General features: G+C 57.2%; 1 protein-coding gene across 1 annotated transcript in view; it reads left to right on the forward strand.

Moving 5' to 3' along the window:
• The window catches only part of LOC119104286 (uncharacterized), a 99,173-nt gene extending 87,362 nt beyond the window's left edge, over positions 1–11,811 (forward strand). The window contains 11 exon segments of the mRNA XM_037227982.1: positions 295–370; positions 3,730–3,844; positions 4,689–4,862; positions 5,218–5,369; positions 6,311–6,497; positions 7,111–7,229; positions 8,049–8,301; positions 8,623–8,801; positions 9,169–9,307; positions 10,522–10,641; positions 10,837–11,811. Of these exon segments, the coding sequence (XP_037083877.1) occupies positions 295–370; positions 3,730–3,844; positions 4,689–4,862; positions 5,218–5,369; positions 6,311–6,497; positions 7,111–7,229; positions 8,049–8,301; positions 8,623–8,801; positions 9,169–9,307; positions 10,522–10,641; positions 10,837–10,880 (1,558 nt within the window). The 3' untranslated portion in view covers positions 10,881–11,811.
• Positions 11,812–22,400: the final 10,589 nt, after the last annotated feature.

A 22,400-nucleotide genomic window follows, 5' to 3' on the forward strand; every position in this document is an offset into this window, starting at 1 on the left:
TGCCTCACCTCTCCTCGCTTCTCATAAGCAGCGCTGGCATGCCTCTTTGGCTGCCTCTGCATACATACATGCATACACCTACGTCGAGTTACATATGCTGCTCAGCTGGTTACCGTGCGTCGCCCAGCGTGCGGCGTCCACACTGAGCGTGTCCGTCGTCCTGTGTCTGACGTGCGCACTCCCGCTCTGTGTCTAACGTGCGCCCTGCCATTCAGTGTCTGACGTGCGCCCTGACGTTCTGTGTCTGACGTGCGCACTCCCGTTCTGTGTCTGACGTGCGCCCTGCCGTTCCAGCGGTCCGGTGACCAACCCGGATACGAACCAAGCCACCGATGTGCAGAAGCTCATCGAGAGGATCATCCTGGAGAAGGTGAGTGCCAAGGGTGGCGAGGCGTGCCCGCACAGGGGCGCGCTCAGGGGCCGAAACGAGGCGAGGTGGTCACTCGTAAGCCTAGCCAGAGCCGAAGGGAAGGGGCGGGGGAGGTGGGCTGCAGGTGATGCCACTTGTTGGTGGAAAAGCGCTACATGTGCCGTATAGCGGCCGACCAGAGACGAAACCGGCATGGGCGTGTCCAGTCACGGCCTATGACGGCTGGGGAACGCAAACGTTGCGGTACAGCACACAACGGTCCGGCAGGACAGCCACAGAAGCACCGTGTGGCTCGCGCTGAACAGGTCACGCGCGCGGGAGCACGCCCATCGGCGGGGATTGTCGCCCTCCGGCGGCGGCGCGGCGCCCGGGCGGGTCCGTGTTCCTTGGATGCCTGGCGAGGTTCTCCTGCTTTGGCCCGAGCCAGCGGCGCTCCGGCGGTTCTCTGCTGTCTCCACCGGTGGCTGGCATTCAGCGTTGTCCGCCGTGCGGAACATAGCGCCATTCAATAACTGTCACTGACACCGCGCTCGGCCGCTCGTGCTCCACAGCCGTATCCGTACTCGCACCCGCACGCACCCCGCGCACGCACCGTCCGCCCGGCTCCCCAGAACAATGGCGCAGGTAATGACACCGGCGCCCGGGGCGGCGTGGTCCGACCGCTGGCGGTTTTTGCTGGCGGGCCGGCGAACATCGCGGCGCGGACGTTGTCCGCCGAACCCCACCGCATGGAAAATGGACGCAGGCGACGAGCGTACGCCATTAGCGCGGATGGACCGACGCAGCCTGGCGGGGCTGGTGATCCGATGACGGAGGCTGGCGGGGCTGGTGATCCGATGACGGAGACTGGCGGGGCTGGTGATCCGATGACGGAGACTGGCGGGGCTGGTGATCCGATGACGGAGACTGGCGGGGCTGGTGATCCGATGACGGAGACTGGCGGGGCTGGTGATCCGATGACGGAGGCTGGCGGACCTGGCGGACCGGGCGTGGTAGACTGCTGGTGCTGGAGGACTGGTGCCAGTGGTGCTGGAGTTCTCTGCTGGCCGGCTAGCTGGGTCGGACGGCATTGTACGCTGTGCCCAGTTAAATGCTGTTTTCACATTGAAATGTGACATCTCCCGGACGAAACGAGCTCGGCGACCTCCACGCAGGAAAGAATTCAGCGCGGTAATAAGTCCGCTCACGCGGTGGGATGATCCGCACCGTGGAAAGCCGTGCTGGATTGGGCGCGTCGGGACCGCCTTAACCCTAGTTTGCATGTCAATTTTGTTTTGGCGGGCGTGCGTCCCGTGTTGCCGTTCCGGTCAGATTAGCTGCTGTAGCCTCGACCGCATCTGCTGCTGAATTGTGCGACCTTGCTCCTCATTCACCAGAGCTGTCAGAGAGGTCACGGCAATCACGCTCATTGCTTAGCTGATGTGGGCACATGATTGTTGTGCTTATGCAATCATGCCCACGTGGCGGTCATCGTAATAGCCCGCAATCGCGCCCCTTTATCGGCAGAGATGATCTGTCAGCACTGTGGAGCGCTGCAAGCAGCCCAAGGGCGTCTATTCGTAACAGAACAAGTGCACACCATCCTTAAAATGTGAGGCACTCACTGCTGTTTGGTCCAAGTCTCCAACGCGCTGCCGACAGCACCGGCGTCCTCCGTCGGGCCAGCAGAATGCGGTCTGATCCGCGGTCGGCATTCTAGCGCCGGGCTTTGTCTCGCTGAGAGGTCGCTGGCGTGTTTTGATCACGTGCTGGAGCGTCAGTCCGCGGCCAATCCGATCAAAGTGAGGCCGCTCAGTAACCTTGCACACCGCCTCGACGACGCGTGGGCCAGTGGAGGAACCACAAACCGGTTTTCTAGTGCGTTTTTACGTGTTTGTTAGTACAGAAAGCGAAGTGCCAACGAATTTAGCCCTGCACAGCGCATGTTGCGGTTACACTGCTGCTGGACGGCCTATTTTTAATATGACGGCCCGCGTACGAGGCTGATAACTGCTGCTTCGCCGGCGGGAATGCACGTGTCTTTGTTCACGGACCACCCTGCTGCCTTGGTGATCTCATCGGCAGAGAGCTCACGCCATGCCATCTCCACAACCGGTCTGTCGCTCCTCGGCTTCTGCTTACCGCTTCATATAGAATTGGATCCGATCAAGCCGTGGGAAAGCCTCCGCTCGCTGGAGCTTTATCTGCCGGCGACGGCTTACGATTGGCGATCGCGTGCTCTTCTCTGTTGAGGTCGCACCCCACCGTCTCGGCTTTGTTCGGCTTCATAGAGATGGTCTCCTGGCTCGCTAGGCTCGTATTGTCTCAGGTCTCCCTGATACGGTCGGTGCTGCAGCTGCCAAACCTCGTCCCGTCTTCAGTCCGGTTGGCGCGGCAGGTCCCTCGGCTCCTCAGTCTCGACGGTCTGGTCAGTTCCTTGACCGTCCGCAACTGCGGTCCTCCAGTGCCGGAGACTCGGCCCGGTCCTCTCGTGCCGGAAACTCGGCCCGGTCCTCCAGTGCCGGAGATTCGGCCGGTCCTCCAGTGCCGGAGATTCGGCCGGTCCTCCAGTGCCGGAGATTCGGCCGGTCCTCTCGTGCCGGAGACTCGGCCGGTCCTCTCGTGCCAGCGACTCGGCCGGTCCTCTCGTGCCGGAGACTCGGCCGGTCCTCTCGTGCCAGCGACTCGGTCGGTCCTCTCGTGCCGGAGACTCGGCCGGTCCTCTCGTGCCGGCAACTTGGCCGGCGCTCTCGCCGAGACCTGCTGACGAGAAAGCGACCGGCGGAGGCGGCGGCCGCCCGGCAGCGTCAGTCCCGGCGGCCGACACCGCATTCGCAGGTGCAAGGGCAGGCCCAGCCTGAACCTGACAGATGGGATGAAGAACATCCATGCCGAGTGAGCAAGCAAGCGGGGAGGGCAGGGGGGTTGCACGAATGCGGTCGTCGTGCGGTGTTGGCCGCCACGCGCGGTTGCTCGCTGCTGGTCTGCTCAGCTGCCGGCGCCGTCGTCTCGGTTCCGGCTGCGTGGGAGGGCGGCGCGGCGCGCTCCCAGACCGGTCGTGATCTGCGAGGTGCCGCTGCCGCCGCTGCCGCCGCTGACGGGCCCTGATCTCCCCGGCCGGCGGTCCGGCGGCCGACAGGCTGTCCGATGGAGGCTGGGTGTGGGTGGTGGTTTGCAGTGCTACCTGGCCACGTAGACCGTCAAAACGGAAAAAGCCCTGCATGTCGTGGCTTATGCGAGCATTGTGGTGTTCAACATAGCAGTCGCTTTGTTTAGCGGCTCATGTTTACACCGGCACGCTCGTTCGCGCGTGCCGGTCCGTCAGCTGACAGCGCGCCGTCCGTGACACCCTCTGACAGTGTGTCCCTGACCTCCGGCAGGGAGAGTTTGATGTTCAGTCGCAGCTTCCGAACGTGGTGCCCGACCCGTCCTCGCTCGAGCTGGACTCTGAGTACTTCTGCGAGCAGGGCAAGGTGGTGGTCGGCGACCAGTGCGGTGAGTGACACCCCTCCCCGCTCGCCACGTCTCGGCCTGGCCGAGCGCTGTCTGCTGCTTTCGTCTGAAGTTGCCAGCCGGAGGGGATGTAAAATTGTTTAGCTGTATGGGAAATTCAGAATTGAAAAAGTCATATAACTTATAACGACATAGTTTTTAAGTTTGCACGCAGTGTCCGTGTATGTGTCCCCGACTGTTGGCTGTGGCCTTAACATGCCCAAGCTTGCCGCATCTTGGCCGGACCGTGACGTGACCCCGACCCCCGCCTGACGTGACCCCGACCCCCGCCTGACGTGACCCTGAACATCCTCACCTCCACTCCCCTGACGTCACCACTGACGTGACCCCGACCCCCGCCTGACGTGACCCTGAACATCCCCACCTCCACTCCCCTGACGTCACCACTGACGTGACCCCGACCCCCGACTGACGTGACCCTGAACATCCCCACCTCCACTCCCCTGACGTCACCACTGACGTGACCCCGACCCCCGCCTGACGTGACCCTGAACATCCTCACCTCCACTCCCCTGACGTCACCACTGACGTGACCCCGACCCCCGCCTGACGTGACCCTGAACATCCTCACCTCCACTCCCCTGACGTCACCACTGACGTGACCCCGACCCCCGCCTGACGTGACCCTGAACATCCTCACCTCCACTCCCCTGACGTCACCACTGACGTGACCCTGAACATCCCCACCTCCACTCTCCTGACGTCATCACTGACGTGACCCCGACCCCCGCCTGACGTGACCCTGAACATCCCCATTTCCACTCCCCTGACGTCACCACTGACGTAACTCCGACCCCCGCCTGACGTGACCCCTTTGTCGCCTCAGTTTCCTGCGCGGCCGGCACCTTCTACAACCGGGAGACACGCACGTGCGTCAAGTGCGATGTGGGCACGTACCAGAACGAACAGGGCCAGTCGCGCTGCGAGAAATGCCCAGAGATCGCCGGCAAGCCGGCCGTCACCGCCATCAAGGGCGCGCAGAGCGTCGAGGAGTGCAAGGGTGAGTGGCCCGGGAGTCCCGTGGAAAGCTGCTGACGAAGTTTAATGTGGCTGCTGTGTGGGTAGCTGCTGCTGTGCGGTTTAATGCCCCTCCGGAATATCATGAGTGGCAGTGTTGAAGAGCGCTCGGTTGTTGGGGTGTTGACGAATTGTGGTAGGAAGAGTTTGGATGAAGAGTTTGGATGAAGAGTTTGGATGAAGAGTTTGGATGAAGAGTTTGGATGCGTGCGTCACATAACGTCATGTGCGCACTGTGCTGTCACTCAAAGATGCGATGGCCAGGTGTGTGCTTGATTGTTCAGGCGCTGGTGGTATGGCCTGATCTGACCTTATCTGATCTTATCTGACCTGGACAGAGCGCTGCTCGGCCGGCCGCTACTACGACAGCGTACTGCGCGTGTGCAAGGCATGCGGCTTCGGCAACTATCAGCCGGAAGAGGGCCAGTTCTCGTGCGTGCCCTGCGGCCTCGGCCTGACCACGCGCACCTCTGAGAGCATCACGAAAGAGGTCAGTCACAGATCACGAGCGGGTCACGATCAGGTCACGAGCGGGTCACGAGCGGGGGCTGGTCACGGGTCACGTACGGGATCGGTCACGGGTCATTGGCGGGGTCGCGAGCGGGTCAAAGTGAGGCAGATCTCTGGTGACCGCCGGCGCGGTACAGAGCAGCTGGCCGGCAGGTGAAGGGGCAGCGACGTCTTGGGGCAGCCACTGGCGTGTCGGCATGGAAGACAAAGGACGGACAGAAGAGCGGCGATGAAAGGGTGGGAGAGGTGCGCTTCTGTCGCGTATTGAGAGGCACGGGCCCGCCCAAAGCGGGCCGCTGTGCTTCTTAGACGTCTGAGAGGTGGGCTCCAATTCGCGGTGCCTGCCTGTCATCCTCGATTGGGAAGGTGTCGCTAGCCCTCGGCGTTTCAAGGCTGTGCCGACGGTATTTCCTGTCTGTCCCCGGCCCATCTGGGCGTGGTCCTGGCGGACGGCAGGTGCCGGACCCGACCTTGGTGAGCGTTTCTACCGTGAGAGCTCGACCCCCGCCCGCCGGCTGCTTTCGGCTTAGCTGATGAGCGAGCACGTGTATTCTGCGGGATACTTAACACAACTTCAGCTTGCTACCCAAGCTCCGCCTCCGCCACCAAGAAATGCTACCTAGCTGATTCACAAAAACTGCAGTTGTCATTGTTCCGCCGTGATCAATTTTGTTGTCGCAATAATGATGTTTACTCATAAAACACATCTATTTATCTGTTAGCTGAAATTGTGTGTCCACGTGCTGGAGCATCTGTCTTTTTCTGGAATGACTGGTATGGCTCTGAACATTCAAGAGTAGCTTCCACGTTTCCAAAAATTCTAGCCCGTGCTTTCATTGCGACCAAAGCATTTCCATTTGGTGTCGAATTAATATCTGTTCCGCGGATACCCTGTGGACTAACGTCACCTCTGTCCGACAGGAGTGCAAGGCTGAGTGCGCCAACGGCGAGCAGCTGTCGCTGGACAACACGTGCCAGCCGTGCGCGCGGGGCACGTACCGCACTCGCGGCGTGCAGCCCGCGTGCGTGGCCTGCCCCGAGGGCACCACCACCCTGGGCACCGGCTCGGCGCTGGTCGATGACTGCTCGCTGCCCGTCTGCCAGCCTGGTGAGTGGCGGGGCTGACAGCGGGGCCGGCAGCGGGGTCGGTGGCGGGGCCGGCAGCGGGGTCGGTGGCGGGGCCGGCAGCGGGGTCGGCAGCGGGGAGGCTCTGGTTCGCCGGCCAGTCCGGCCGGAGCCTGGCGTGGGCTGGGGCGGCTGGTAACTGTTTGGTGACCGCTGAACCGTCGGTAAAAGCAGGGCAACCGTCCAGCTGGAGTGGGATGAATGCCTCCGGGGGGGGGGGGGCAGGAACGCTGAGAGAGAGTGAGAGAGAGAGAGAGAGAGAGAGAGAGAGAGAGAGAGAGAGAGAGAGAGAGAGAGAGAGAGAGAGAGAGAGAGAGAGAGAGAGAGAGACCGCAGTTGTCCGTGTACCCCAGTGTGGTGTAGTGCTGCTCCAGCTGCAGCGGGGCTGACTCGGTGGTCGCATACACTGCCTCTGATGTTCCAGATTCCCAGCTACAAAAAGCGTTTAGATTTCTACATGTCCACTGGAGTTCGATCGTTTGCCGCTTGGGACGTTGTGTTGTGGTGGACGCAGTGTTGATCCCGGTGTTGGGCAAAACCGCCCGGGCCCGCCACCTCCACGCCCCGGGTGCTGACCGGCGCTCCTGCTTTGCCAGGCTCCTTCCTGAACACGACCGGCGGTAACCGGTGCATGTCATGCCCGCTGGGCACGTACCAGCCACAGTCGCAGCAGACCTCGTGTATCGAGTGCCGGCCGGACACCACCACCGAACAGGTGAGCCTACGGGCGACCGGCCCGGCCCGGCCCGGTCCGGCCCGTGGGGTGTCTCCCCTCTCGCAAGGAGCGCAGTCGCCGCCGGCGTGAAGACTGCCAGTGGTGGAGCAGCGACTGGTCCGGTCAGGCAGGCCGACTGGTGTACGCTGCACTGCTGGGCTCGTCTGATGCGGCCCAGGCCATTCTCGTAGCTGGCGGCAGTTAAGACGTGTGTTCCGCGTTGTGGGCGGTGGTCGGCCAAGGCGGTACACAACGCTCACTCAATAGAGAGTATGTTCATCATGTACGAACGCATGCAACGTATTTGTCTTGTTGTGGCTTGTTAGAGGCACTGTCTCTGCTGGGGCCAATGTCAAGAATTAACTGCATGGTCTAGCCGTCCCCTTGGTCTAAGGGAATATGCTAGACTTGTTATTCAGCGGCAATGGGTGCAGGTCCCAGAGCGGGCGTAATGTTTGGCCCGATCGAACAGAAAAGGTCAGCTGGCAACTGACGAACAAGGGCCAACCCAGGCCCGGAGCGATCATGGTGCGGTATTGTGCCGCTCGTAAATCCCTCCGCATTCCTGTCTGCTGGCGAAGGGGCGGAAGCAAAATTATCCGTTGAACTGGGCGGCACGACTTGGGTGGTGGGTTCAGGGTGCACGCAACAAGCAATGCTTACCAGGTGCTCTGAACACAAAGCCACGGATGCAAACCATTCGGTATAAATTTGCATTTCGAAACAATACACAAATGTTTATCATGATACCGATAACGCTGATTCCACTAGCGTCATCTTCCAATCACTTTCCAACGTGTGGTTCGCGCGCGTCCGCAGACTGCCGCCACCAGCGCCGACCAGTGCATCAACCCATGCGACGGCGCCGGCGACCAGAAGAAGTGCGACGCCAACGCCATCTGTCTGATCAACACGGAAACGAATGCGTTCAAGTGCGAGTGCAAGCTGGGCTTCAGCGGCAACGGCTTCAACTGCTCGGACCGGTGTGACAACTTCTGCGAGAACTCGGGCGTCTGCGTCAAGGACGAGCGTACCGGCATGCCCAAGTGCAGCTGCATCGGCTCGTTCACCGGTGAGGCTCCGCGCCGGGCACGGAGATGCGCCGACGGCGCAGGCCAGGACTGCGTGCAGATGTCGCTCCGCGGCGATTGGGACAGGTTTACACGTGCGTGTCGGTGAGGTGGGGGCGACTCGCGTTCGTAACAGGGGCGGCACACAAAACTGTCTTTTCATACGAGATCTAGTCCTGCAGAGATGCCGGTGTACGGGACGCCTCGGATTTGCGGTTTCCCCGGCCCCTCCGAGCGTGTTTGGAGCGTCCGAAGCCGCTGCTGGCGGGCATTGAGCGCCGGCGGGCAGCGCATCACAGTCTGACCGGCGGCCCTCTCCGCAGGTGAGCGCTGTGTGGAGAAGTCAAAGTTCGCCTACATCGCCGGCGGTGTGGCCGGCTTCGTCGTCGTAGCCATCATCTGCGTGCTCTTCGTCTGGATGATCTGCGCCCGCTCCAACAAGAAGAAGCAGCCCGACCCCGTGCAGAAGGCCATGACGCTGCCGCCCGACGCGGCCTCCCAGGTACGGGCGTGACGTTATGATGATGACGTCACCCACAGCGCAGTGCCCTTCCGCTGTCCGTGATATTTTCCGGGAGTAGACAGGGCGCCAGGGCACTGTTTGTGCTTCGAAAGCGTTTGGTTGCGATTGGGTAAACATCCGATTTAAATATTTCGGTCTAGTCTGCGTTTAGGGGTTCATTTAAAAGCCAACAGCCCACAGCCATGATACGCACGCGATGTTACTTGAGACTGGCTTCAGTCACCAGAAAACAGCGACCTTAGGTGCAGCGACACTTCATCAGGCTGGCCATGACACCGTTCTGCGATTAGCACACGGGTTCGCCGCCAATCTCACTGGAAAACTCACACCATCTTTTCGTCACCAGGTGAACTTCTACTACGGCGCACCGACACCGTACGCCGAGAGCATCGCGCCGTCGCACCACTCGACGTACGCCCACTACTACGACGAGGAGGATGACGCGTGGGAAATGCCCAACTTCTACAACGAGACCTACATGAGAGGTGCGGAGTGTGCCTGCGGACCGAGCTTCCGCGCCACGGGGAAGGCAGCCGGCAGGGACGTGGGAAGTTGGTGTCCCTCGCCCAACAGAAAATCGCTTGATTTATAATGGAAAGTAGGGTGTCGTCAGCAGTGAGTGGGCGTAAACTCATAGAACCTTGCGGGGAAGACACACTCAGTGAAAGGTTGAGTGTTCCGCAACGTAAACCTGGTAATTCTCTGTTCAAAATACCAGACCAACAACTTTCCTAGCCCGATGTATCATTGGATCCCTCCCCCTCCCCTACCCCCAGCAGTTCAGTATTAGTGGTGTGGTGGGTGGAAGGCATAGACGGAAAAATGCTTGACACTGCGGATGCATAATTTTTAAGGGTGCTGCGTGTTGAACCGAAAAAAGCAGGGTTATGTAGCCCGGCGGACGGGTCTGTAATCAGCTGACAGCTGGCTTATGTAGCTGGGCGGATGGGTCTGCAGTCAGCTGACAGCTGGTTTATGTAGCTGGGCGGATGGGTCTGCAGTCAGCTGACAGCTGGTTTATGTAGCTGGGCGGATGGGTCTGCAGTCAGCTGACAGCTGGTTATGTAGCTGGGCGGATGGGTCTGCAGTCAGCTGACAGCTGGCTTATGTAGCTGGGCGGATGGGTCTGCAGTCAGCTGACAGCTGGTTTATGTAGCTGGGCGGATGGGTCTGCAGTCAGCTGACAGCTGGTTTATGTAGCTGGGCGGACAAGTCTGCAGTCAGCTGACAGCTGGTTTATGTAGCTGGGCGGACAAGTCTGCAGTCAGCTGACAGCTGGTTTATGTAGCTGGGCGGATGGGTCTGCAGTCAGCTGACAGCTGGTTTATGTAGCTGGGCGGATGGGTCTGCAGTCAGCTGACAGCTGGCTTATGTAGCTGGGCGGATGGGTCTGCAGTCAGCTGACAGCTGGCTTATGTAGCTGGGCGGATGGGTCTGCAGTCAGCTGACAGCTGGCTTATGTAGCTGGGCGGATGGGTCTGCAGTCAGCTGACAGCTGGTTTATGTAGCTGGGCGGATGGGTCTGCAGTCAGCTGACAGCTGGTTTATGTAGCTGGGCGGACAAGTCTGCAGTCAGCTGGCGGCTGCATTTAAGAAGTGCAGTGGCCGGTGATCAGATGGCGCTCGGCCATCCCCGAACACGCTCTGACCTGCTGGTGGTGACCTGGTGTGTGACCGGCCCTGCTCCTCCCGCTCGCAGACGGTCTCCATCCGGCCAAGGCCAACAGCCTGGCCCGCTCCAACGCCAGCATCTACGGCGCGCCCCGACAAGACGAGCTCTACGACCGCCTGCGCAAGCACGCCTACACCGGCAAAAAGGGTAAGGTGAAACCGTTTGCAGCGCTCTCAGGGACCGACGGGGTGCCTCCACCCGCTGAGTGGTCAGGTGAAATCGGACGCTCCGCGTGCAGGTGGTGTGAGTCGGCGTGCATCACCTTTGTGGTTGTGAAATGGTTTTTGAACGAGCCCTCGATTTGTTATGGCTGGTTTCTCACGAGAGCTTTTTCTGTTTCAGATAAGAACGACACAACCGACGATAGCGACGACCAGGCTCGTTAGAGACATCTAGCGGTAGTTTAACAAACTTTAGCGACTGGTACCGACACCAGGCGGACGCGAACCGGAGCTTTGCGGCCGAAACCCCGCGGCGACCGGGGCTCTGCCGAGGGGCATTTGGTTACACCCTGCCGGTGTGTATAGAGGAGTCCCACGCGCCGGACAAAGCCGGCCCGAACTGGCCCGAACTGGCCTGAATCGGCCCAAACCGGCCTGGAAGTGTGACCCACCTTGTGGAGATGAGGTGTGCCGTCCCGGCCCGCCATCGTATACTCGACTCTGCGGCGGCGCTGTGTCGCCGCGCCAGCCAGCCAGCGCCGCCGCCGGCTCAGGCGGGCTCCCGACCGCGGTCGCCTGACCTCGTGACCCCGTGCGCGGCAACCGCGGCGCCAGCGATTGTGCATTCCTGTCGGGGATGACGACACTCAGCGAACTCGAGGCGCGTGGCAGCACGCCAGCCAGGCGCGCCGCGGCCTGCTCATGTACCATTCTAACTAAGTTATTGTCTGCGCGCCGGCGTTGGGTCGGTGCGAGCGTGCGGCGTGAGGTGCGAGACGTGAGGCGTGAGGTGCGAGGCGTGAGGTGTGAGGTTTCGGGCGTGAGAGATGGCGTGACCCTGGCGGCGCGTGAGGCGTGATGGCGGCGGACCGCGGCTTGGCAACATCAGCTGACGGCTGCGAACTTTGCTACGCTGGGCGGTGCCGCGGTCGCCCACAGGTGGCAGCACCGTCGGAGGCCGTGCCGACTTGGTGTGAAGCGCGTGTGTGTTTGTGTTGTCTCCGGATCCAGCGTGTGTCAGTGACTGTGGCGCCCTCTGTGTGGACGTCCGCCGCCCGTAAATCCATGTGCGACCTGCGGGTGGAACGCGAACAAAGCGAGGTTGTTAACGCCGTGTGAATGTGCGGAGTTTGCGAATACACGGGTGGCGCCGAACGGAGCGGCTGTCAGGCTCGGTGAGACGGCAGAGGGCGGACAGTCACCGCCTCGGAGCCCCGGGGCGGGCGGATCGCCATACTGGGCCGCTTCGCCGCCAGAGGGGGGGGGGGGGGGTCGGGCCACCGCCTCGGAGCCCCGGGGCGGGCGGATCGCCATGCTGGGCTGCTTCGCCGCCAGAGGGGGTCGGGCCACCGCCTCGGAGCCTCGGGGCGGGCGGATCGCCATACTGGGCTGCTTCGCCGCCAGAGGGGGTCGGGCCACGTACGCGACCGCTGGGGCGGCCACCTGCCGTTTGGGCGACACCGTGCGGGTACGGAACCTGATGGAAAAAACAGTGCCGGAGGAGAGGGGAAGGGGGCTGGAGGTAATGCGACAAGTCACGGGCTGTCCTTCCACCATCGCATTGCCCGTGGCCACCTTGCCGGGAACAATAGTCCAATAACGATGCGCTTGAATATATTGGGGCCCCTTTGCGAGACAATAGATGACGAAGTTGTTTCTCGGTGCAGAGGAGTTATTGCTTCCACTCGCCGCATGCTCAGCGCAGTAGTTTCAGCGGCGTGAAGCTCAGTTCTGTATAAGCTAGACTGTTAGGCTGTCAGACATTTGCAAGCGAGTGGCTGAGCGGACAAGGTTTTCGCGCAAAATTACAATGTTGCTTTGATTTTGACTTCACCATGGATTAGCATGAGCGGAGCAGCATCGTCAAATCGCGAAAACACTGAAGGCTGCTGGAAACAGGGTGCAGGTCTCGAAAGCTATAGCAACAAAGAAAACGGAAAATGGCACAGACAAGAGTGTGACTCATATGTGAAGACGATCACGTACTCTCGTGTGCAAACCCTGAATCAACCAGGGTTGGAGTATTTTTAGCGGCTGCTGGCCAGCCTCTGCAACCCTCGCCTATCAAAACCGATACCATCTGCACCTTGTTGGCGCGTATATCGGTTTCGAAAGCTAACGCGCATTACATGGTCACCTTTCTCAAAACGAACCCCGAGCATAGGAGGGTTTGGTCTCAGCCGAAGCCTACTAGGTAATGAAAACTGTATGGGCATGTAGCTCTGAGTTTTGTGGCTATGAAGATGAACATTTTATGCAATACTCTGGTCACTATTGTAGAATCCGTATATCATCACAGATTCATCGATGCGTCTGGTAACATTGCCGAATGTCGCCAGATTCCAGAGCAGCCAGCCATTCCAGCCGTTCCAGCGGTCTTCCAGAGCAGGCATTTGTGGGTTGGTGCGTGAGTTCTGCATTCTGGCAAGTCCGCCAGGTACACTGTCATGAACTGTAAGTGTCTGAACGCTTCAATGAAGGCTGCGGGTACTCTGGTGCGGTCTGGTCTGGTGCCTGGTGCGGTAAGTTGGTGACGCACCTCCCGTGGCGGGATGGTTGCGGCCAGCAGCTGCCTGGTTAAAGCGGCGAATGAACGGCCTGACGATCGGGTGGGATGACCCAGTGTCGGATGATGCGTTACGCGCGTATATTCAGGAAGTCGCAACGCGGGTGAGGGCAGCTGACCCTACTCGTGGCCCGTGGCGAATGGTCGGCCGGGAGCTCGTGGTGTGGACTGACGCGAGCGCTATCGCGAACGGGGTAGTCCTGGAGGATACGGAGAGCGGCACTCTCGAGGATGCCGCGTGGCTCCGGCCGGAGTCCAAGGCGGCGGACCACGACCACGTCAACATGGCCGAGTTGGACGCGGCGATGAGTGGCGTGAACATGGCTCTGGCATGGGCTCATGCGACAGTTGGTCGACGAGTTCCAGCTCTCTGTGACCGTCCAGCTGGTGCGGTCACAAGACAATCCTGCCGACGCGCTCACCCGAGTTCCCCAGACCTGGCTGCGAACAGAGCCTCGAGGTGCGACTTCAGCCGCACCAGCCGCTGCTCCAAAATGTTGCACGGCACCCCCGCGAGATGCGACCTCGGTCTCCGCGACTATCGGGCCGGAAGCAATCGCGGCGCCCCCGGCAGAACAAGAAGCCGCTCACGAGCCCACGACAAGCGACGTTTGTGCCCGGATTAAAAGCATACACGAACGGGAGGGGCACCAGGGGATCTGCCGGTCCCTGTGGTACGCCAGACGGGATCGCGGCGGACACGTCGCACGGGCCGACGTGCGAGCCGTCGTCAGCCAGTGCGACGTGTGCCGTTCGATTGACCCGGCGCCGACTCGCTGACGGTCCGGCTCACTCGGCATCCCGACATCACGGTGCGCGGTCGGATTTGCCCGAGCTGGTAGTGTGAAAAATGGACCACAGATGACGTTAGCTGCTCTGTTCTTCAGCGAACCGTGCTCGAAATTTGCTCATGAGGAGAAATGTTTTTGGTGGCGCGCAGAAACACGGCCCACAGATTAGGAGGCTGATATCACAAGAAGTCGAAACGCGCCTCAAAGTCGTTGAAAGGCTCTTAAGGAATTATGGTAGTCGGTATGGTACGTTGCACGTTTTGAGCAGTACCTTGAGCAGCTGCAAGAGGCTTCTTAAGCTTTTGTGCCGGCGAGGGCTGGACATTTTTGTACGATGCAGATTGCTTAAAATCCTATGATGAGGGCGTTTGACCTCTAACCCCCAACCCAATTACTGGAATGTTAGGGACTTTTTAACAAATTCTGCGTTGTCTAATGCAAAAGCTTGTGGCCTAAGTAATTGTAACTAGCTCCTTATAAGCAATAACATCAATGTATACTCAGGAGTTTGGTCAGCATTTTCATGCTGAATTGTTGTTGGGGTTGTGGTTATGGTGAGCCCAGACATGCACAAGACCGTTTAAACACAGGCGCATTTCGTTGCCCCTATCCAGTTCGTCAAATGTCTGTTGTTTCCTAGTCGCTACCGTACCAGGGTCATGATGCTACTCTCACCATTCTGTGATGGGGTAGCACCATGATATGATTTGCGATGGCTCCGCCGTTGCAGAACCGGCAAAACTGCCACGAGTATCGGGCGGAGTCTCACTAAAACACCTAGAAAAGAAATTCGCTAGAACGCACTAGAATGTCAGACTCTCCAGGGTGCAGCACCCAGTGTCTGCCGCGAACACACCGACCACTCTGTCTGCCCGCACCCAGTGTCTGCCGCGAACACACCGACCACTCTGTCTGCCCGCACCCAGTGTCTGCCGCGAACACACCGACCACTCTGTCTGGCCGCACCCAGTGTCTGCCGCGAACACACCGACCGCGCTGTCTGGCCGCACCCAGTGTCCGCCGCGAACACACCGACCACTCTGTCTGCCCGCACCCAGTGTCTGCCGCGAACACACCGACCACTCTGTCTGCCCGCACCAGTGTCTGCCGCGAACACACCGACCACTCTGTCTGCCGCACCCAGTGTCTGCCGCGAACACACCGACCACTCTGTCTGCCCGCACCCAGTGTCTGCCGCGAACACACCGACCACTCTGTCTGGCCGCACCCAGTGTCTGCCGCGAACACACCGACCACTCTGTCTGGCCGCACCCAGTGTCTGCCGCGAACACACCGATTACTCTGTCCAGCCGGACCTAGTGTCGTGCCGAGAACACACTGATCACTCTGTCCAGCAACACCCAGTGTCTGCCGCGAACACACCGACCACTCTGTCCAGCAGCATCCAGTGTCTGCCGCGAACACACCGACCACTCTGTCCAGCAGCACCCAATGTCTGCCGCGAACACACCGACCACTCTGTCCAGCCGGACCTAGTGTCGTGCCGAGAACACACTGACCACTCTGTCCAGCAGCATCCAGTGTCTGCCGCGAACACATCGACCACTCTGTCCAGCAGCATCCAGTGTCTGCCGCGAACACACCGACCACTCTGTCCAGCAGCACCCAATGTCTGCCGCGAACACACCGACCACTCTGTCCAGCCGGACCTAGTGTCGTGCCGAGAACACACTGACCACTCTGTCCAGCAGCATCCAGTGTCTGTTGCGAACACACCGACCACTCTGTCCAGCAGCACTCAATGTCTGCTGCGGAAACACCGACAACTCTGTCAAGCCACCCCAACGGCACCAATACGCAATGTTTTGTTTTTGTGTATTCTGCGTTTGGTGTTACAGGTTTCACAAGATGGATCATGCGGCTGAGTTAGTTCGACCGGCGCAATACATATCTATGACGATGCATCCTATAGTTTATACTATTGCGCACGTGTGATGGGGTAAGCGGCCAGACAGCCAGGCATTCTGGCGGCAGGCTTATTCTGGACTAACATCGGGCTAACTTACTTCTGACAACAGAAGTAAGCAGGATCCTTGCGCACTCCTCTTTATGCCCATCAAATTTCCAAATTATTCAGAAAGCCTCACACTCAGTAAGCGGTACCTCCTTGGAAAGCAGCGTCATCAGGATAAGCCGCACCACCCGGGTGAGCATCACCCTGATAGGCAGCACCGCCCGGGTGAGCATTACCCTGATAGGCAGCACCGCCCGGGTGAGCATCGCCCTGATAGGCAGCACCACCCGGGTGAGCATCGCCCTGATAGGCAGCACCACCCGGGTGAGCATCACCCTGATAAGCAGCACCACCCGGGTGAGCGTCGCCCTGATAGGCAGCACCACCCGGGTGAGCATCACCCTGATAGGCAGCACCACCCGGGTGAGCATCGCCCTGATAGGCAGCACTACCCGGGTGAGCAGCACCCTGATAGGCAGCACCACCCGGGTGAGCAGCACCCTGATAGGCAGCACCACCCGGGTGAGCAGCACCCTGATAAGCACCGCCGCCCGGGTGAGCAGCATCAATGCAGGTGACCACGGCAGCCACGATGGGTAGAAGCTTGAGCGTCTTCATTGTGATGACTGAAAAAAGCATGACGTCAGGAGGAAATGACGTTCCCATTGCACGACATGTTTTACCCAGTAGAACATCAATCAGTCTGATCAAGAGCACGCAGAACGTGATACAGGACACGATGAATGCATACAGCGGGACACAGGACACGATAAACGCCGCTGGGCGCTCGGTATTTGCTCATAGCCAGGGCTGGTCCCCTGGTTGTGACTCACCTGACCTGCTAGATGTGAGCTCAGTGAGAAGAATGCGCTCCGCAGCGTGCTCACCAGACTTTATACAGTTGGTGCGAGGCTGCCCCCCCCCCCCCCCCTCCTTCCCCGTTAGATAACGTCCGTTCTGCTAGATGGATGTTTACCGCTCGACTTATACGGAGTGCTAGCCTTCGGGACTCCGGGATCAGTGACGTCACGCTCCTACATTCTGCTCACGTACGTTTATCTCCTTCAGCACGTCAGGAACAGGTTTGAACGGGAACAGGAACAGATTCCTGTCAATCTTACGAAATTGGTCGCTGGTCAGCAAGCACAACTTAGCTTTTAAGATAAGTCTTCTACAGATTTTGCTGACGTCTCTTGCCTCTTTTTCACAAATTTTTCGAGTGCTGGTACTTACACACAACTTATAATGCATCCAAGAGCAGAACAGCTCGGACCATCGAAGCCATATTTTGGTATGTGCTGTGCTTAATGCAGACATCAGGGGCGAGTAGAATCAGCTCCCAGTAATATCTGTTGCACGCATCAGCCACGTGCAATTGCAGATATGCAAACTGTGCGACTTCTATGGCATTGCATTGTTTGGCCCATTTGCATTTGAATATGCATATTTTACCGGTGAAAACGTGCCCGAGCTCAAAAGCCTGCTAGCCGCCTTATCAGGACTGCGCGTTATTCGGGACACGCCGCCGTTTTACAGACATGCTTAAATGGTTATAAACAGCTCAGTCATAATCTCCCGTCAATGTCGAAGTGAACTAAAGCCAAAAACTGTTCACAGTTACGCAAGCTTTTTCAGTGCATTAGCAAGAAACATTATTCACTTAGATAAGACAGTAATAACAGCATTAACCCTCGGAGAAAAAACAGGAGAATGGAGATATAGATGGGTCTCAAGCCTATCAGTATTTCCATTCTCCTGGTTTTCCTCTGAGGAATAAGGCCATTGCTGCTGTCTTATCAAAAACTATTCACCCCCGAGGCTGATCCTCCAAATTTACCGAGATATTGCTAAGAGCCCATATGCTGATAGTACATAGCCCTCAATATACTGGGACGCACTGGTCAAGCGACGTTGCCTGGCAAAATCAGATACATCGCTCATACTGGACGTTTCAAACTGTGCTCATGGTAGCACGTTATCGTGTGGGGAAGAGCTCAGGTAATGATCGTGCGCACGGATGTATGCTCGCTCTCGTGACCACGACACAGCTCGAAACGTCGAGTTTTGACAATAAAACCTAGCTTTCCTTGATAACGTCGCTTAGTCAGTATCCTCCAGGTATGTTGCAGGTCGATAGTCGTCAGCATATAAATTATGAAAATTCAGAGTTCACATGCTGCCAGCTATCGAGATTTCGCAATCACGAAAGATCAGAAGCTCATGCTCTTTCTTGTGTCTATCACGTCAAAGTTGGTCCATGATCCTCACGTTGTCAGGCCACTGGTGTACAACTTTTCCCTTAACACGTGTAGTTCAAAAATTATTTGCCACGATCGAACATGTCCTGGCCTCTCTTCTTCGTTTGGTTTAGAGCACCTGGATTGATAAATAAGTGCGCGGGAAACCTTGCTGATGCTCCTGGACAACGCTGAAAAATTGCCCTAATGGTCCTAATTCTGATGATGCTCCTAGTTCTACGGTAAAATTTCACGAGCTTTTGTCGAAGAATCTGGTTGAAACTAAACATAACTACCGACCCCCAAAAATACACCTTTTCAGGCTGTAAACAGTGTGCCCATGTGGCCCTCTCTCCTATGGCAGATCTGAGCTGGTTTTTTGCCTAATCTGAACCTTGTTTGTAAAGGAAAACTGGACTGCCTGAGCGTGCCGAAACAGTCTTATGCAAGGGCTTTGTCGAATGCGTCGGAGTAGGTTTGGCATTGAGAAATGACGAAACCACCCACAAAATAGTCAAAAACTGATTTATCCCCAGACGTGGCCCACTCTCTTCTCAAAGTTGGGTTGGGGGTGGGGGGGGGGGGGGGGGGCTGGTCTTATACAGTACACCATAACGCACAAGGTTCGTCTCCCGAGCCGGCCTGAAACCTTGGCTGGCGATCTCGTGTGTGTGTTAGACCGGTGGTCAACGCAGGAGACGCAAGAGACGCAGGAGACGCAGGAACACAGGAGACGCGGGAGACGCAGGGACGCGGAGACGGTGCCCTGCATGTGTCAAGGTCCCGCACGGGAACGTGTCGGAGGAGCTGTCGCGGAAGTTAAACATCTAGATAATGCACCTGGAGCGTCCAGCGGTTTTTAACGCCTGCGGTCGGCAACGGCGGAGGCGCTGTAAGCCGAAACAAAGCGTGATTTAGGCATCTGAACTTGATCCTGAACCTACACTTCAACTGCACTTCAACTCACGGTCGCTCAATCAATCAAAAGCAGTCACTTCAGCTTTTCATACAGGCTTACAAAGCTGTTGCTTGCCAAGGAGCCCCATGGTGACGTCACACCGGGGGTACTAGATAAAGTTTGGGAACCCTCTCCAACTAAAGTTTATAGAACTTGACGTCAACCATCTGGAAAAGCAATTCACGACTCCCTGCCGTGACGTCAGTTCATTATGTCCCCCAGCCTTGAGCATTAGGACCCATCGGTCGCCTGACGAGGAATAGTGGGGCTCATCAATGCCAGACTTTCGATTCGGATCGCTGTACATAGATGTGTTTTCCTTCATTTTTCAGTTGCTTCTTGAGTGCGAGACCTTTACACGCGAAAATGTTGAACCGCTTGTGAAATCTGGCACTGTGTCTTCCATGTCATCAAAGACCATGTCCAGCGCATGCCTCCCGTCGTCCTTCGTCCTTCAGCTGGTGGTCTGTGGTTTGTAGGACTAACTTCGGACGACGAGATCAGCTGTCTCACATCAAGCTTGCTGACTTTTTATCTTTCTTGTTTCCAGAACTTTTGCGGGGTCTTTGTTCAATTTCCAAGCCTTCGTCCGATGAAAGCCGGATCGGGGCGAGAGGCAGACGCTGGAGGGCCAGAACTGTGAGCCTCGCGCAGACGCTGGAGGGCCAGAACTGCGACCATCGGGCAGACGCTGGAGGGCCAGAACTGTGGGCCTCGGGCAGACGTTGAAGGGCCAGCAATGTGAGCATCGGCAGACGTTGAGGGCCACACATGTGAGCATAGACGCTGGAGGGCCAGAACGTAGCTACGTTGAGGGCCAAATGTGAGCATCGGCAGACGCTGGAGGGCCAGCACTGTGAGCATTGGGAAGACGCTGGAGGGCCAGAACTGTGAGCATCGGGCAGACGCTGGAGGGCCAGAACTGTGAGCATCGGGCAGACGCTGGAGGGCCAGAACTGTGAGCCTCGGGCAGACGCTGGAGGGCCAGAACTGTGAGCATCGGTACATTCGCTGCATGCTACACAGCTGGTCTCACGGTCATAAACGACCCAAATAAACTAATTGCGCAAATTATTTACCATTGAAACAATACTGCTCATGCATAGACAGATGAGCCGACAGACCACGGACAGCGTCACCGTGACGGGAAATGGAGGGCATCGGGTGGCCTCGACTGGAGACGAGAACACAATCTTGAAAAGTACATTGTAAAGCACCAGTGAATACCGGCCGCACCGTTCAGGCGGAATCATAGTCAGAGTCGCTCCGCTGTCGGGATCTAGGTCAAAGTCGAAGTCGAAGTCGGAGTTGCTAAGGCATCGCTCACTCAGACTCTGCATTTTGATAATTGTCAATTCATAAACACCAATACTCTGTGTGCAGCCAATTCAAACTAAATAGAGACTAGCCCGCTTTTACCTCAGCAGGAGCCAACTTTTTTCTGAAGCCGGTTACTTTATGAAGCTATTATTGCATTGAGCACGCCCCACCGGAATCATCTTACAGCCACATTTGAATTCAGAAAGGGGCGCTTTCTAGCAACGAAAATTTATTAACTCAGCGCGTAAGATGTCACCAGCCGTTTCGTGTTGATCTTCGGTCATCAGCATGACTTTGAAAGGACTAAGATTCCCAAATTGAACGTTGCAGCCGAACTCAAACTCGGAAAAAGGCCAGGTTCTTGGAAGTAATACCGAGCCACTTATTTCACACAGATCATCAGCTATTTTGAGTTTGCTGACCTTACGTCACGAATTCGACCATGAAATCCTTGAAATAAATCGTATGCGTAAGTTTACCCCAGCCGGATTACGCAGCTGGGTTAATTTGCTTGAAAGAGGCAAAAATTGAGCAAGGGCACATGAGATTATAAGTCGTTAGTTTAGCTAGTTTGACACGCGCCCGGGTGGCCGGTTGGATACCCTTCGCTAGGGGGGAGTCGATTTGACCCAGGAACTAAGAGAGCTAGAGACACGAAATTCACAGGATGTGTTAGCCTGTACTGGAACTCACTTGGGTGGAATATTGAGATTCCTAGTTCATGACTTTCAGATAAAATAAGATCAAACAAGGTCAGTCTCCAGGTTTGTCTCCAAAGTGCCCCAGAGCCTAGATGCCTGTTTTAAACAAAATGCCGCATGCTCATCTGAGGTCGGTTACCTTGTTTGACCTTAAGAAGGTCATGGTGACCAAAAGTATGCAAGACTGTCTTGAGTTTTGGATTTGAATAAGCAACAAAGATAACGCTAAGCTGTATGTTCCTAAAAATAAAAAGTTGACCGGGGCGATCTGGGTCAGTGACCTATTCTGACCTTTACGAAGCCCATGGAAGATTTCTAATGCAGTTCCCGTTATCAACCAGTTCGAAATGAACACCAGAAACTACCTCATACAGCAAGCCATAGAGTAATGAAGCAGGATGGTTTTGACCTTGATCTGACCTTCATACTTACCTCAGTTCAATGGAAGCTATTCATTGAATTGTTGTGTTGCCTAAGAAAGTATCTCAGAGATGCATGACTTTGTCTAACACTCCGTTGTTGCATCAGATCGAACAATTGCCTAGAAATGAATTCCGCAGAATCCATGGCCTGACTTTAACCTGCTGTAGGTCAGCGAGCTTACAAGGTACATCATTTTTTTTAGTGCCAAACAATCCACTATTCAGTTGTCTACGATTGTGCAAAATTTGGTGCGGTTGCGCTGCGCCGTTCGGAAACCATTCTGGGGAAACCTTAGGGGGTCAGTTTGACCCCCGCCCGGGAGCGTGTTAAGAGACTGGGTTTCAATGAAGTAGTAGTTTTGATGGGCTAAGGTAATGCGACATCAGAGTCCATACACGGAGTCGTAGTCAGTATGTCGAGGCTCAAGTTGGAATCGGAGTCAAAGCTGACTAACATTATCGACTCAGAAGCACTAGTGGCAGGTGGCCGGACGTTTGTCATCTGGTAGGATGCATCACCACCAGAGCTGAAAGCCCGGGAGTGGCCTTCTTGACTCCTCCTCACGGTGGCCTTCACGGAGAGCAGACTGGTGTTTGGATGACATTTGATTCCTATCCGCTGGTGCGGTCAAATGTAAATGGTAGTAGCACGTAACTGGGTGTGGGTGTGCACGTAACTGCAACGTGACCTGTTGGCTTCACAGATATTCTAAGCGAGCGAGAGAGAGAAAAGAGAGAGAGAGAGAGAGAGAGAGAGAGAGAGAGAGAAGAGAAG

Source organism: Pollicipes pollicipes, unplaced genomic scaffold (assembly GCF_011947565.3).
Source record: "Pollicipes pollicipes isolate AB1234 unplaced genomic scaffold, Ppol_2.1 Scaffold_6052;HRSCAF=7182_pilon_pilon_pilon, whole genome shotgun sequence".
NCBI classification, from domain to species: domain Eukaryota; kingdom Metazoa; phylum Arthropoda; class Thecostraca; order Pollicipedomorpha; family Pollicipedidae; genus Pollicipes; species Pollicipes pollicipes.